General features: G+C 40.6%; 1 protein-coding gene across 2 annotated transcripts in view; it reads right to left on the reverse strand.

Annotated features, from left to right (window-relative positions):
* Positions 1 to 13,112, reverse strand: part of llgl2 (LLGL scribble cell polarity complex component 2) — a 45,828-nt gene that overhangs the window by 17,834 nt on the left and 14,882 nt on the right. For both annotated transcript variants that reach the window (XM_080049443.1, XM_080049442.1), the window contains exons 3-10: positions 5,200 to 5,297; positions 3,520 to 3,601; positions 3,084 to 3,199; positions 2,543 to 2,701; positions 1,813 to 1,975; positions 1,295 to 1,427; positions 1,139 to 1,193; positions 779 to 933 (exon numbers count right to left, since the gene is read on the reverse strand). In XM_080049443.1, coding sequence (XP_079905569.1) covers positions 779 to 933; positions 1,139 to 1,193; positions 1,295 to 1,427; positions 1,813 to 1,975; positions 2,543 to 2,701; positions 3,084 to 3,199; positions 3,520 to 3,601; positions 5,200 to 5,297 — 961 coding nt within the window. The remainder of the gene's footprint in view (positions 1 to 778; positions 934 to 1,138; positions 1,194 to 1,294; positions 1,428 to 1,812; positions 1,976 to 2,542; positions 2,702 to 3,083; positions 3,200 to 3,519; positions 3,602 to 5,199; positions 5,298 to 13,112) is intronic.

Here is a 13,112-nt window from a genome sequence, read left to right on the forward strand (position 1 = left end):
TAACAGCAGGTAAAAAAAAAAAAAAGTACATTAAAAAGGTGAAGTAAGCAATTTATTTATGTTAATATACGTGTTAAAATCGCTCTTTATTCATACAGTGATCACTTACATAGTGTGCGCATTTCATAAAGCCGATCTCTCAGTCACTCGCATGTAATCGGCAAAATAAACTTTTCGGGGATCCCACTACTGATAACCAATCAGAGGAGAGAACGCTACAAACCGGCACCCGTCTCACTGCCGGTGCACGTGCAGAGCGACACATGGGTGAATGTGTATGCGCCTACAATGGCGCAGCAGGTAAAAATCCTTCCCAATGTCTGTTTTGATGGTTTTTAAATCAGGTTTTATCACACTTATGGATCTGAGATGATGCTAGATAACTCGCTGCTTGAAGACCGCAGTGCATTAATGTGGTGACGAGGGGAAAAGGGAGGGGACTGCTAACTGCAGTCACTGACAGGAAGTTAGTTAAACTGACCATTCCGCTTACTGAACATTTAAAGTTACACCTGGTATTGATAAGCATCCTCTCCATTCTGTTGCAATGTGATCAGATTACAATTTGTAACGTTGGATGCTGGTTATGAATCAATACTAGTGTCCACCGCAAGATTTCTTTCTGCTGTCAATTTGTTTTTCCCCTTATAGTAGTATCATTTACTGTCCGACATTTCAGCCAGCATGGCACGTCCCAGGAAGCACTGCCTGCCTCAAAATGTGTTGTGCATTTTGCTATCTGTTGGTCTGATTGTTGGTGTGTGTGTGTGTTGCCTGCCTGTGTGCTGGGGTCCCTGTCTGATGGCAAAGAAGTCGATGATCCTGGAGGTGAAGTCCAGAGCCACGTGGGTCTTTTTATGGATCACCGTGATACAGTGTCTGTCCCCATAGCTGGCCCTCGGCATGCCACCGCTGAAGAACAGGAATGGAGGCCTACACACACACACACACACACACACACACACACACACACACACACACACACACACACACACACACACACACACACACACACACACACACACACAGAGTTTGTTTAGAGATTAATGTGTAACAACAGGTCATGTAACACAGCATGGGAATACAGTTAAGCATTAGGAGGAGGGTAAAAAGATACACATGTTACAAACTAACTTACCCTTCTGCTGTAGGCAGCTGGACTATTTTAGAGATGGCCTTGCAGGGGAAATGGCCTGCAGTGATAAATGACAAATCACCACAAGCCTTTAGTTACACACATTTCATACCTGTGACAGTGAAGAAAGTGTGCATTGGAAGACTCTTTGATCCTCACCGTAAGGAATGTCGGATTTCTCCTCCTCCTCGTTTAAATCCTCTACTCCCACCATCCATCGACAGTAACTTCCATCGCTGTGCGAACTGAGAATGAATGCCGCGTCCTCTGTCCACCACACGCTCTCCAGTTGCTATGGTCACACCGGGTGCCATGGAAAAATACACAAGAAAAAAAAGATACAAGGGATAAACAAAGATGTATTTTAAGGCCATATCTATGTGATTTAACAAACATTAAAAATTATTCACAAATGAAAAAGTTGGATTCTTATGTTCTTTTGTATTCAAACAAGTTCAGATAAATGTTTATGCATTTTGAATATTGTTCGCACTTTTGAATAAGAATTGCTGTGTTGCTTAAGTCTTCCTAACCTTACACATAACATCACCAGCAACAAAGAAATGTAGAATAAATATGATATTGTACAATATCGGTATCGGCTGATATCCAAAACCCAGATGTTGGAACCGGAATCCTACTGATAAATAGTGGATGGGTGCATCTCTAGCTGTTACCTGTGTGGCAGGGATGTGCTGGATGGCACTCTGTTTCTCCAGGTCCCAGATGACCATGAGCCCTCGTCCGTAGCCAATCACCACCTGGTTTGGGTTGAGGGGGTTCTCCTGTAGAGCCTCCACGTGCTCCAGGTTCCTGCGGCCGATGTAGTCATCTGGTACACTGCAGGAGAGAGGAGAGTTTGAGTGAGAGGAACACAATAAAGCCTGAAGACAGAACATCAATCTGCTCAGTAGGGACTGATCCAGCTCATTAGTTGATACAGTGATGTATATTGTTTGACAGCAGATAAGTGTGAACGATCAACACACATTTGCGTTATTTACGGTCAGTCCAGTTGAAAAATGAGGGGATTGTTTTGCTGCGTGTTTCCACATTAGCAGAGAACCTGATATGTTTGCGGTCACTGGCTGTCCTTTTTTTAAGCTTGTGTTGCTTTTCAAGATAGTGCAGGTGTGTGGACTCAGTGTTTCCCAATAGGTTGAGGATTGACTTGCGGTGGTCAGGGGCAGCGTGTGATGGCAGGTTGAGTAATAAATAAGTCAAATAAAAGGTTTATGACCCATTTATTGATAAACAATGAGTCAATGAAGTTCAATCATTTAGAAAAGAATACCTATTTAATAGGTCTGTCAAACGATTAAACATGTTCATTTATTTGATGTTCTACACCAGAAGCAACCCTAACTGAAGGCCATTATATATATACAGTGTGTTGTAGTTACTGACCTGCTGGCCACCTGGTCCAGGCTGATGTTTCTCTCTTCCAGCTCTCTGAATCCTGGGACTTCCACCACAAAGACGTGTCCTCCTTCTGTCCCCAGCAGCAGCAGCTCTCCTGAGGAGTGAGCCAGCACCGCCGTCACCCTGGTGACACTAGGAGGGGCCCTGAGGTGGAGGGAAGAGGGGAGGGGGGGGGTCAATTAATGGAATGATTAGCAGATGATGTTTCAATAAAGTAGATCTGCAACTAATCATTCTTTCACCTTATCAATCCCACAATTATTCTTTCTTAATTAATTCATTCTACGCAGTTTTTTTGGATAGACGAGAGATGAAATGGGGCAGAGAACGACAAGAGCGTTCTCTCAATTTTCTAATCCCTAAAAAAGGCTGCTTGAAATCTACCTGCTCTGGGAAAGGGTTGATGAAGGGGGAAATGTTCATATTTGTGTGAGTGTGTGTGTGTGTGAGAGAGTGAGAGTGTGTGTGTGAGCGAGTGAGCGAGTGAGCGAGTGAGTGAGTGAGTGAGTGAGTGAGTGTGTTTTACCCAGGCGGTCCGGTGAGTGTGAAGCGTCCTATTTCCAGGAGCTCAGAGGTTCCCTTGTGGGCTCTTAACGTCCACATGTGCAGACTGTTGTCATCCAACAGAGTCACCAGTTCAACCTAAAATCATAAGAAACGAGATAGGTAGCAAGAAATTATAAATAATTAAACCATGTTTTTGGAATGGAAATGGAAAATTGCATTTCATTCATATTCTAATCAGTGTTTGCATAGGCTGATAATTGCTTGGGGTCTGTGTTGGCAGTGAACTCAAACAAAAAAACACTGTAATTAAGAATGTTCTAAGAAAATTCTTAGTTATACAGTTAGTTCATATTCAATATTATTTTAAGTATTCAACAATGTTATCGCATATGGCATATTTTCCTGATGTGGTGCAAGCCCTATTTGGGAGTGTGTTAAATTTTTTCCGACCGTACCTGGTGGGGGAGGAAGTGCACCTGTGTGACGGCAGCATTCTCATCATGGAGACCCATGAACTCCACACCGGGAGATCCATATCTGAAACACTGGTCAAGGAACACACTACATTTGTGATGGACACAGGCCTATACGACAGTTTCACTCTTAATCTATTCATTACTCAGCCTGCACATCAAAAAGCCTTAAAATATACATCCAGTTGATTGCATATTACACCTTGTAAATATTTTTCCGTCACATTGCAATTTAACTTATCTACTTTTTACTTTCTATTCTATTTTATATATACTGTTTTATATTGCACAGAAATTTCCATTGCACTACTTAGTATTTAGAATTTATCTTATGTAAATATTGTTTATGTTTATCTTATTTAACTCTATCATTTATCTATCGTTCCAACTGCATTGTGGGCCAGAGATAAACGTCATAAAACCCCACAGCGACGCAAGACGCCAGAGTACAAGGCAGAACGTTGTCCAGTGTGAACTGTACAGTGATCCTACAAGGTTTAAATTGGTGTAGTGTGTGCCTGCCGTCCGCTGACAGTAAGCAGGGAGTCTGTCCAGCATCATGAGGAATAGACTTTAAATCTCCATTGAGGGCAGCTATACACGCTGCTGCAGTGGATCTGACCCTGACCCCCACTGTGTGGAGAAACAATAACAGCATTGTGATAAAAGTGTCACACTATTAAATGATTTATGGAGATACATAAAATAACACACGCTGTTCTGTTCTTTGACTTTGCCTGAAGCTTCCTGCACTTGACTCTTTATATACATTCACAGATTATTTTTTTTGATTTTTCTCATCTGTACCCTATGTGCTGCTTTGGCGCAGAAACAATGTACTGCATTGTCTGGACTGATTTATCCCTAATGGGAGAAGGCACCGCGGTTATCACAACCAGTGTGTGTTTCTCTGTGACAATGGGGAAAGTGTACAGACTGCCTCCGCTGCACTAGTCTAGTGAGCAGAAATGGAGTGACGCGACACAGACGCTTTCTGTCTGAAAAATGCCAGGTGGACATTGAGCAACTAGCGTGAGAAAATGAAATACCTGAAGCAGGTGGCCCATGTGAACGGCAGACATTCCCTGCATTCCAATTCCCATACTTCCATACTATTTAGTATGCCAGAAAAAGATTTAGGAAGTCCCAATACATGCACGCCAATTGTAGTATGCTGAAAATACATAAATGCCCCACTAACTCCGATAACATTTAGGAGTATTCGTCTTTATTCTTGACATTTCTCGACATAATGAAATAAAATCTTCCTTATCTGATTTTTTTCTCCCTCTCCTGTGGCCCTACAACTCTTCTGTACTTTAGTATGTAGTGTAGTAAAAAGAAAGAGTATGTGATTTGGAACGCAGGGAAAGAATCAGCATTGTCACAGTCGTGGACCTGCCTCGAGTTCAAACACGATGGCCATGACTGATCCCTTTCGACACAGAGGTACAGCGGTGTAATGTAACTAAATACATTTACTTCAGTACTGCGCTTAAGTACACGTTTGAGGCTTTGTATAATACTTGATTATTTTCTTTTCATGGTATTTTATACTTCTACTTCACTGCAATTCACTGGGAAATATTCTAATTCTAATATACACACACACACGGTTTCCAGGTGCTCTTTTCACCAGTGCACAGGTAGAGTGAAGGATACAGTTTGATGGCCCCGGAGCGCGTGCCGATGGCCAGCAGCTGCAGAGAGGGACTGTAGCTCAGAGCACTGGGCTGGTGAGGGAATCCATGCTCCACGGTCTGAGGAGAGAGAGAGACAGGGGAAGGGTGAGACTGAGACTGAGCACACACACACACACACACACAATGACAGGATAGGAGAGAGACAAGAGAGGCTGCAGCTAAACACACGGTCAAATAGGAAGGACTACAGATAACACAAATATGTATCCTGCTAGCTCACACCCAGCCCCACTCACTGTCTGATGAATGAAATGTACAATACTAAGCAGGTTATACAGATGAGTTTTGCCTTTGGGAAATGTAGTAAATTCCAAATTCCAAAACCCAATATATAACCCAACAACAATTTGCATCACGGGGCTAAATCAACTGTACAGCACATGATGACACACTATGTCCTTTATCCCTCGAATCAGAAAAATAATATCCCCAAAAACTCACTTAAGAGTCAGTAATTCTGGAGAATGTGTGCTGTCAAAATCACTTTTGTCAAAAACCAGTGAATATTTCCTCACAATCCACTAAGCTGTCCATACTATATGTGCACTGAAAAAATATTTTCCTGTGTTAATACACATGTAAGGCATGTAAACAGAGTGGCTAGGACCGACCCACCGTAGCTAGCAACAATGCTATCGATACTCTCATCGCTATGAAAACACAGGTAGCATGTGTTTTAGTAGTAATGCAAGTGTGACAATAGGCCTGTCAATATTTAAATAGGTGTTGAAGCCAAATACTACAAAGTGTGAGCCGATCAGTAGCTTAGCCTATATGGATAGGGTTTCACAGGACTAGTGGGATAAACCTTTAAACGTCCCCTGCCAGTGCCTCACTCCTCGTCACCATAACTACCAGTCGGTAAGTATAAGTTGCCCATCACGTGGAATTGAACAAAACATGTGTGAGGACGAGGGATAATTCATTTCAGGACAGACAGACAGGAAATAGATTCTGTGTAGAACAGACCAATAGAAAAAAGGAAGTTTGAATGTAGACATCACAGAAGATGGAAGACAACATCCACACAGATAGAAACACAAAGATAAACACAGAGAGACAGACAGAGAGAGAGAGGGAGAGACAGACAGACAGACAGACAGACAGACAGACAGACAGCAGGGTTCAACATAACTTTTTTTTCCTACTGGCCCGCCGGGCCAGTGGATCCGAGTTTTACTGGCCCCTTGTATATTTTCACTGGCCCTGCACACACTTTTTTTTTCTTCATAATTTAGTGTCAATAATTATAATACCTGTATTAGAAAAATAAAGAAAGATAACCAGATCTAAAGGGAATATCTATACTGTAACAGTATAGATATTCCCTTTAGATTTGGTTATTTTTCTTTTAGTTAATTATATGAAATGTTGATATTGCTCATACACATAATATAAAACCAGGCAAACATATTGAATTAGAAGCCTACAACTGAAAGTATGTTGAAAGAGTCGGCCAGTATTTTAAAGTCCAGTAGTTTGAAGGTTGTTTTTATTCTTGAATTTGGGCAGTTTAATGAATAGTTCACCTGCAGAAGTCATGTTCAAACATAAAAAATAAATAAGAGATGAAGGTCTGATCATTCTTTGTGGTGTGGTAGGCTGTTTTTATTACTTTCTCTATATGCATTAGGGATGTGAATGTGTCGACCGAATGACCGGTTTTCCACTTTCGCTCAAGTTGACTTTAAAAATAGAATAGAAATCCGAAAATCAGTGGGTTATGCCGTTTTTTTAATGGGAGATTTCACCGTGTATGTGAGTTCACGTCTGGTCGTGAGCGCGCTGCAGCAGTGTCACTTCTCCATGAAGTGTCAGCTTCACATAAGAGTCCGGTGTGGGACCATTTTTTCAAACTATTGATAAAAAACAATGCAGTGCAAAATATGCAGCATAAGTTAAACGCTCGTCTAAGACTATGACGTTAAATCACCTTAGAAACACACAATGCCTTCGTCCGATCACAGCAGCGTTTCACCGTGTGATCTCGCCAGCGAGTGAGCCGCCGCGCAGATGAACTGTGGTTTGTGGCTAAAATAATAACCGGGGATATTCTCCCCGTTAGCGATTTCAATGGGAAAGACTTCCGCGATCTGATTGAATGTCTCGAGCCTGAAAACACAGTGCCAAACTGCGCGACTATAGGAACTGTACAGTGAGCGGAGTCCCTCCGTTCGTTTCTGTCTACAACCGACACAATCACCGGAGACGCATTCACAGCGTTTAAATAACGCCTCTCATTTGTATTACCATTGGGGCTTGGATGCAAATATTGTAACATTACGGCAGCAGATAAAGGAAAAGCGCAGTTATCATTTTCTGCGCCTCAACCTCTGCTGTGGGAAGAAAGAAAGGGGGCAGAGTAAGTCGATTGATTTGTCGACTCGCAGGCGGACGGTAGGCAGCTCTGCCAACGGTGCCTGTCAAAACGCCCACGCATCGGTTGTCCATTTTATTTCATTAAAAAATATATTTTATATTAGGTTTATTATATTGAGTCTTAAATAAACACTGCTTTCATTACGACTCAGAACGCGCATTTCAATGAACCATGATGTAGTCTACAAAAAGATACTGAACTGTGATTGGCCAGTCACTGGCCCGGGCGGGACAGTGACTGGCCAATCAACTTGCCCTGCATATGATTTTACTGGCCCCGGGCCATCGGGCTATACGTTATGTCGAACCCTGGACAGACAGACAGCAAGCTAACTAAGAAAAGAGGAGCAAAGAGGAGAGGCGTCTGGATGAGAAAGAGATATAAAAAAGGGGGTTTCATTAACTTTAAAAGGGCTGGTCACATACAGTTCTAACTTTTAAGACTATTAACTTTTTGAACATCCATAGTGTGTTCTTCCTGCACACATCTGGTATTCTCAAGGAAGCACATCATATAAAACTCAGTGTGTACCAGACATGGGGGACTCGAGTCACATGACTTGACTCGAATCAGACTCGAGTCGCAAATTTGAGGACTTGAGACTTGCTTCACTAACACTGATAAAAGACTCGACTTGACTTTGACTTGGTCTTCATGACTTGAGACTTGACTTAGACTTGGGACAGATGACTCGAAATGACTTGAATTTTTAAAAGTTAGATTACGTTGGAAATTATGTTTTATTTTGAAACATGATCGGGTGATTTTACAGTGCAATGCACGCAGTGCGCTGCACGGACAAACAGCGTCAGCAGGTCAACACAGGAGCAGCAGTCATGGAGGCGGCTTATGGAATGAAATCAGTATCAATATTAATGAATGCACAGAGAATGATTCACACTTGTATTTTGTGATTTATATATAAATGACTCTCTTCTCACAAATACATTTCAGTGCACACACAAATGAAAACCGTCATATATAAATGTAAAATAAATCCATTTATAAGAAAAACGTTTCACAAACACATTTCCGATCCACACACAAATGTGTATTGTTTTAAATAAATGTTATATAAATCCATAAATATATTAATTTAAAAAAGATTTGCAATTTTCATCAAAAATGTGTTTGGATGTTGTTACATTTATATACAAACTGTTACATTTGAATTTACAAAATGCTTTTAATTTGTGAACTTCCTTGCATTCATGTGTGAATTGGTCTGTATTTGTGTGTGGAATTTTGAGACTCCCCTGAGGTCGCTGGTTTCACAAATGTGTTTTTTTCAACCAGGAACTACCTTTAGCCAATCGGATGTCTTCCTCGTTTTTAGCCAATCACATGAGCGCAGTCTCACAAGGGTCCGTTTACGCCCAGAGACAGAGGACGGTACGGCACGACTGAATGAGCTCAACCTCAATGCATTATTTTTAAAACTGCTGTGGAGTTGTTTAGCCGCAGTGGACCACGTTTTTGGTGAATCATAAACGAGTCACCAAAAATTCCAGCATTTGCAGCGTCCATTTCTCCAAAGAAGAGTTTAGTAACTTTGGCTAGAAGGCTGCTGGCTTTGCAGAGCAGCTATGTCTAGCTGATACCTGCTGGAGCTGCCTTTCTTTACTTACTACCGACCCTGTGCTGATTGCCGATCATGTAAGTCACTTATCAGCTTAGCTGTACATTACATTTTACTGTCTCATTAGCTTTAGTTATGCTACTACAGTGTATTTCACTTGTGTGTGTTGCTAACATTTAGCCCTAGGCCCAGTGTTTGAAGCTAACGTAGCTAACGTTGTTATCATAGTAGCCTACTACCGAATGTTTATTTTTAGCAGGTCATGCTAGCTACCTTGATGACAATCACACAAAATATAGCCACTGAATTAAGAATTGTATTATACCCTAACAGAATATCTCTGTATTACAGCCAGCCTATGCCAGAGTGAATGCTAGTGTTGAGGGCTAATGCAACATTGAGCCTGAACCTCTCATCTCAACCCGGGACCCTGGAAGACAGACGATGTGACCTACACCTGCAGTAGTTAAAGAACCATGGAGACGAAAAGGAACAGAGGTATGATGAAGAATCTACTCATGCTAATGTAGTTAAAGATATCCTAAACTGCATAGAACTCTCTGTATATTATATTTGATTGTTTCACTTAATAAGCTTTTTAGGTGAACAAGCAGACTGCATTTATTCTTCTCATAAGGACTGTTTTCTTCAGTGTCATCATTGTAAATATATTCAATTTCTTCTTAAAAGCAGAAACAAGGTTTTACTCAAAGACATCTCGAAGTGCATCTTCACAATCTCACAAAACTATGCATACCCCTTAGACCTTTCCACATGGATAAATCACACGTACATTTATTTTATTGGGATTTCATGTAATAAACCAACACAGCATTGCTTATAATTTATATTTATATTTAAATAAATAAAAAAAAATGAAAAGTGTGGCTTGTAAAATAAGTTCAAGTGGTATGAATACTTTTGCAACCCACTGTAGATCATTTGACAACAGTTAGCCAGGCCTGTGTGTGTTAACCATAAGCAAACCTTTACCTATTTTCTGTCACTGTGCTTTTGTTTTGCAGTTATCAAGAACTGGACGAGAAAGGACAAAGTGTTTTTGTGGAAGTGTCCTGCTCAAAGACCTACTGACTTCAAACTCTTTAAATAAAGCCTCACATATTTTCATTCAACGCTGTGTGCATGTGTATTTATGCATTTTCAAATAATTATTTTAATTATAATATAATTGAAGTGTAATAAATGATGAAGCATTTTCAAATAGTAGATACAGTATTATTGAAGAATGATGGATATTGAGTTATCTAGTAAGCTGCTTTCCCTCTCAAAGGCAGGGTTCCATAATGTGCCCTGTAGAGCAGCTTCTAAGGCATAAGGGTTGAGAAACATTTGGTTCAAGGCCTTGAAGAAGCGTCCTGCACTTTGGAGGCTCCTGAAGCACCTCGTTCCTGACCTGGAGAAAGTATTATTGTACAGGGACATGCACTGGTACAGCAACAATGTTTTTCATAGTAAAAGTAATTTAGTTTATGCTCCTTCAGCCAAGGTAAGCCATCACAGAATATAGATAAAGAGATTTGAGAGGTATAATACATTTATTATTTACTGCACACCAATGTTACAAACTGCAACATACAATTTCAAATAGTTACTGTCGTCGTCTGGGACTCTCCACGGGAACACCTGCAAGTACAATATGTTGTTTGTTAATTGTTTATTGTACATACACTATAAGATTAGCATATGTATTCATAAGTACCTGATCTGCATCCAAAGTATGAAAATGAGGCAACCAGAGGACACTCCTGGACAACACCTTGATGACTTCCAAGTTGGAGGTCTGGTACAGTGGGCTGAGCTTCAAGATGTCTTTGAGTAAAACCTTGTTTCTGCTTTTAAGAAGAAATTGAATATATTTACAATGATGACACTGAAGAAAACAGTCCTTATGAGAAGAATAAATGCAGTCTGCTTGTTCACCTAATAAGCTTATTAAGTGAAACAATCAAATATAATATACAGAGAGTTCTATGCTGTTTAGGATATCTTTAACTACATTAGCATGAGTAGATTCTTCATCATACCTCTGTTCCTTTTCGTCTCCATGGTTCTTTAACTACTGCATGTGTAGGTCACATCGTCTGTCTTCCAGGGTCCCGGGTTGAGATGAGAGGTTCAGGCTCAATGTCGCATTAGCCCTCAACACTAGCATTCACTCTGGCATAGGCTGGCTGTAATGCTGTAATACAGAGATATTCTGTTAGGGTATAATATAATTCTTAATTCAGTGGCTATATTTTGTGTGATTGTCATCAAGGTAGCTAGCATGACCTGCTAAAAATAAACATTTGGTAGTAGGCTACTATGATAACAACGTTAGCTACGTTAGCTTCAAACACTGGGCCTAGGGCTAAATGTTAGCAACACACACAAGTGAAATACACTGTAGTAGCATAACTAAAGCTAATGAGACAGTAAAATGTAATGTACAGCTAAGCTGATAAGTGACTTACATGATCGGCAATCAGCACAGGGTCGGTAGTAAGTAAAGAAAGGCAGCTCCAGCAAGTATCAGCTAGACATAGCTGCTCTGCAAAGCCAGCAGCCTTCTAGCCAAAGTTACTAAACTCTTCTTTGGAGAAATGGACGCTGCAAATGCTGAAATTTTTGGTGACTCGTTTATGATTCACCAAAAACGTGGTCCACTGCGGCAAAACAACTCCACGGCAGTTTTAAAAATAATGCATTGAGGTTGAGCTCATTCAGTCGTGCCGTACCGTCCTCTGTCTCTGGGCGTAAACGGACCTTTGTGAGACTGCGCTCATGTGATTGGCTAAAAACGAGGAAGACATCCGATTGGCTAAAGGTAGTTCCTGGTTGAAAAAAACACATTTGTGAAACCAGCGACCTCAGGGGAGTCTCAAAATTCCACACACAAATACAGACCAATTCACACATGAATGCAAGGAAGTTCACAAATTAAAAGCATTTTGTAAATTCAAATGTAACAGTTTGTATATAAATGTAACAACATCCAAACACATTTTTGATGAAAATTGCAAATCTTTTTTAAATTAATATATTTATGGATTTATATAACATTTATTTAAAACAATACTCATTTGTGTGTGGATCGGAAATGTGTTTGTGAAACGTTTTTCTTATAGATGGATTTATTTTACATTTATATATGACGGTTTTCATTTGTGTGTGCACTGAAATGTATTTGTGAGAAGAGAGTCATTTATATATAAATCACAAAATACAAGTGTGAATCCTTCTCTGTGCATTCATTAATATTGATACTGATTTCATTCCATAGCGGCTAGACCTTTCTTTATATGTCCATGGGCTAGACCAAGAGTAATTCACGTGAGCCTCCCACACGCTTATAACCCAATCACAGTAAATATGTAGCGCCTTCTTCTCTTCCCTTTTCACGTTGTAACGGCCCCGGGAAGTCTTGTAAAAGAAAACGAAAGTAACGAGCGTTTCCTGCAGCGCTGCTGCCTTGATAACGCACGCTTCCTTATCGAGCACCCTACCTCCACGGACTGTAGGCTTTATAAAAGCATCTCTGAGACTAAACGGCGGTTATGAATATGATGCAGTTCAACCTTCCACGTTCACCGGCTCCTTCCGACAGCTCACAGCCGCTGCCCCCGCACCGACAGCACAGCAAACTGCCCGTTATGACAGTTCGCCCCCCAGTATGAAAAATAAATTAATCGGGATAAATCAAAATGTGATCCTGCCATAAAATAAAAGGTGATATTTTTGCCATAGCGCAGATCCTTGCCCTGTTTTATTCTAAATGCATTATGGGCATTAAGTGTCTGTTTTGTGTAAGTAGGCTATCTGTTACTATTTGCCTTTCTTGTTTTCCATGTTAAAAGTAAGCTATACTTGAAAATTGAAAGTAGCCTAAATGTGGTTGAAAGAAAAGGAAGAC

Source organism: Ammodytes marinus (genome assembly GCF_949987685.1).
Source record: "Ammodytes marinus genome assembly, chromosome: 20".
Classification (NCBI taxonomy): Eukaryota; Metazoa; Chordata; class Actinopteri; order Uranoscopiformes; family Ammodytidae; genus Ammodytes; species Ammodytes marinus.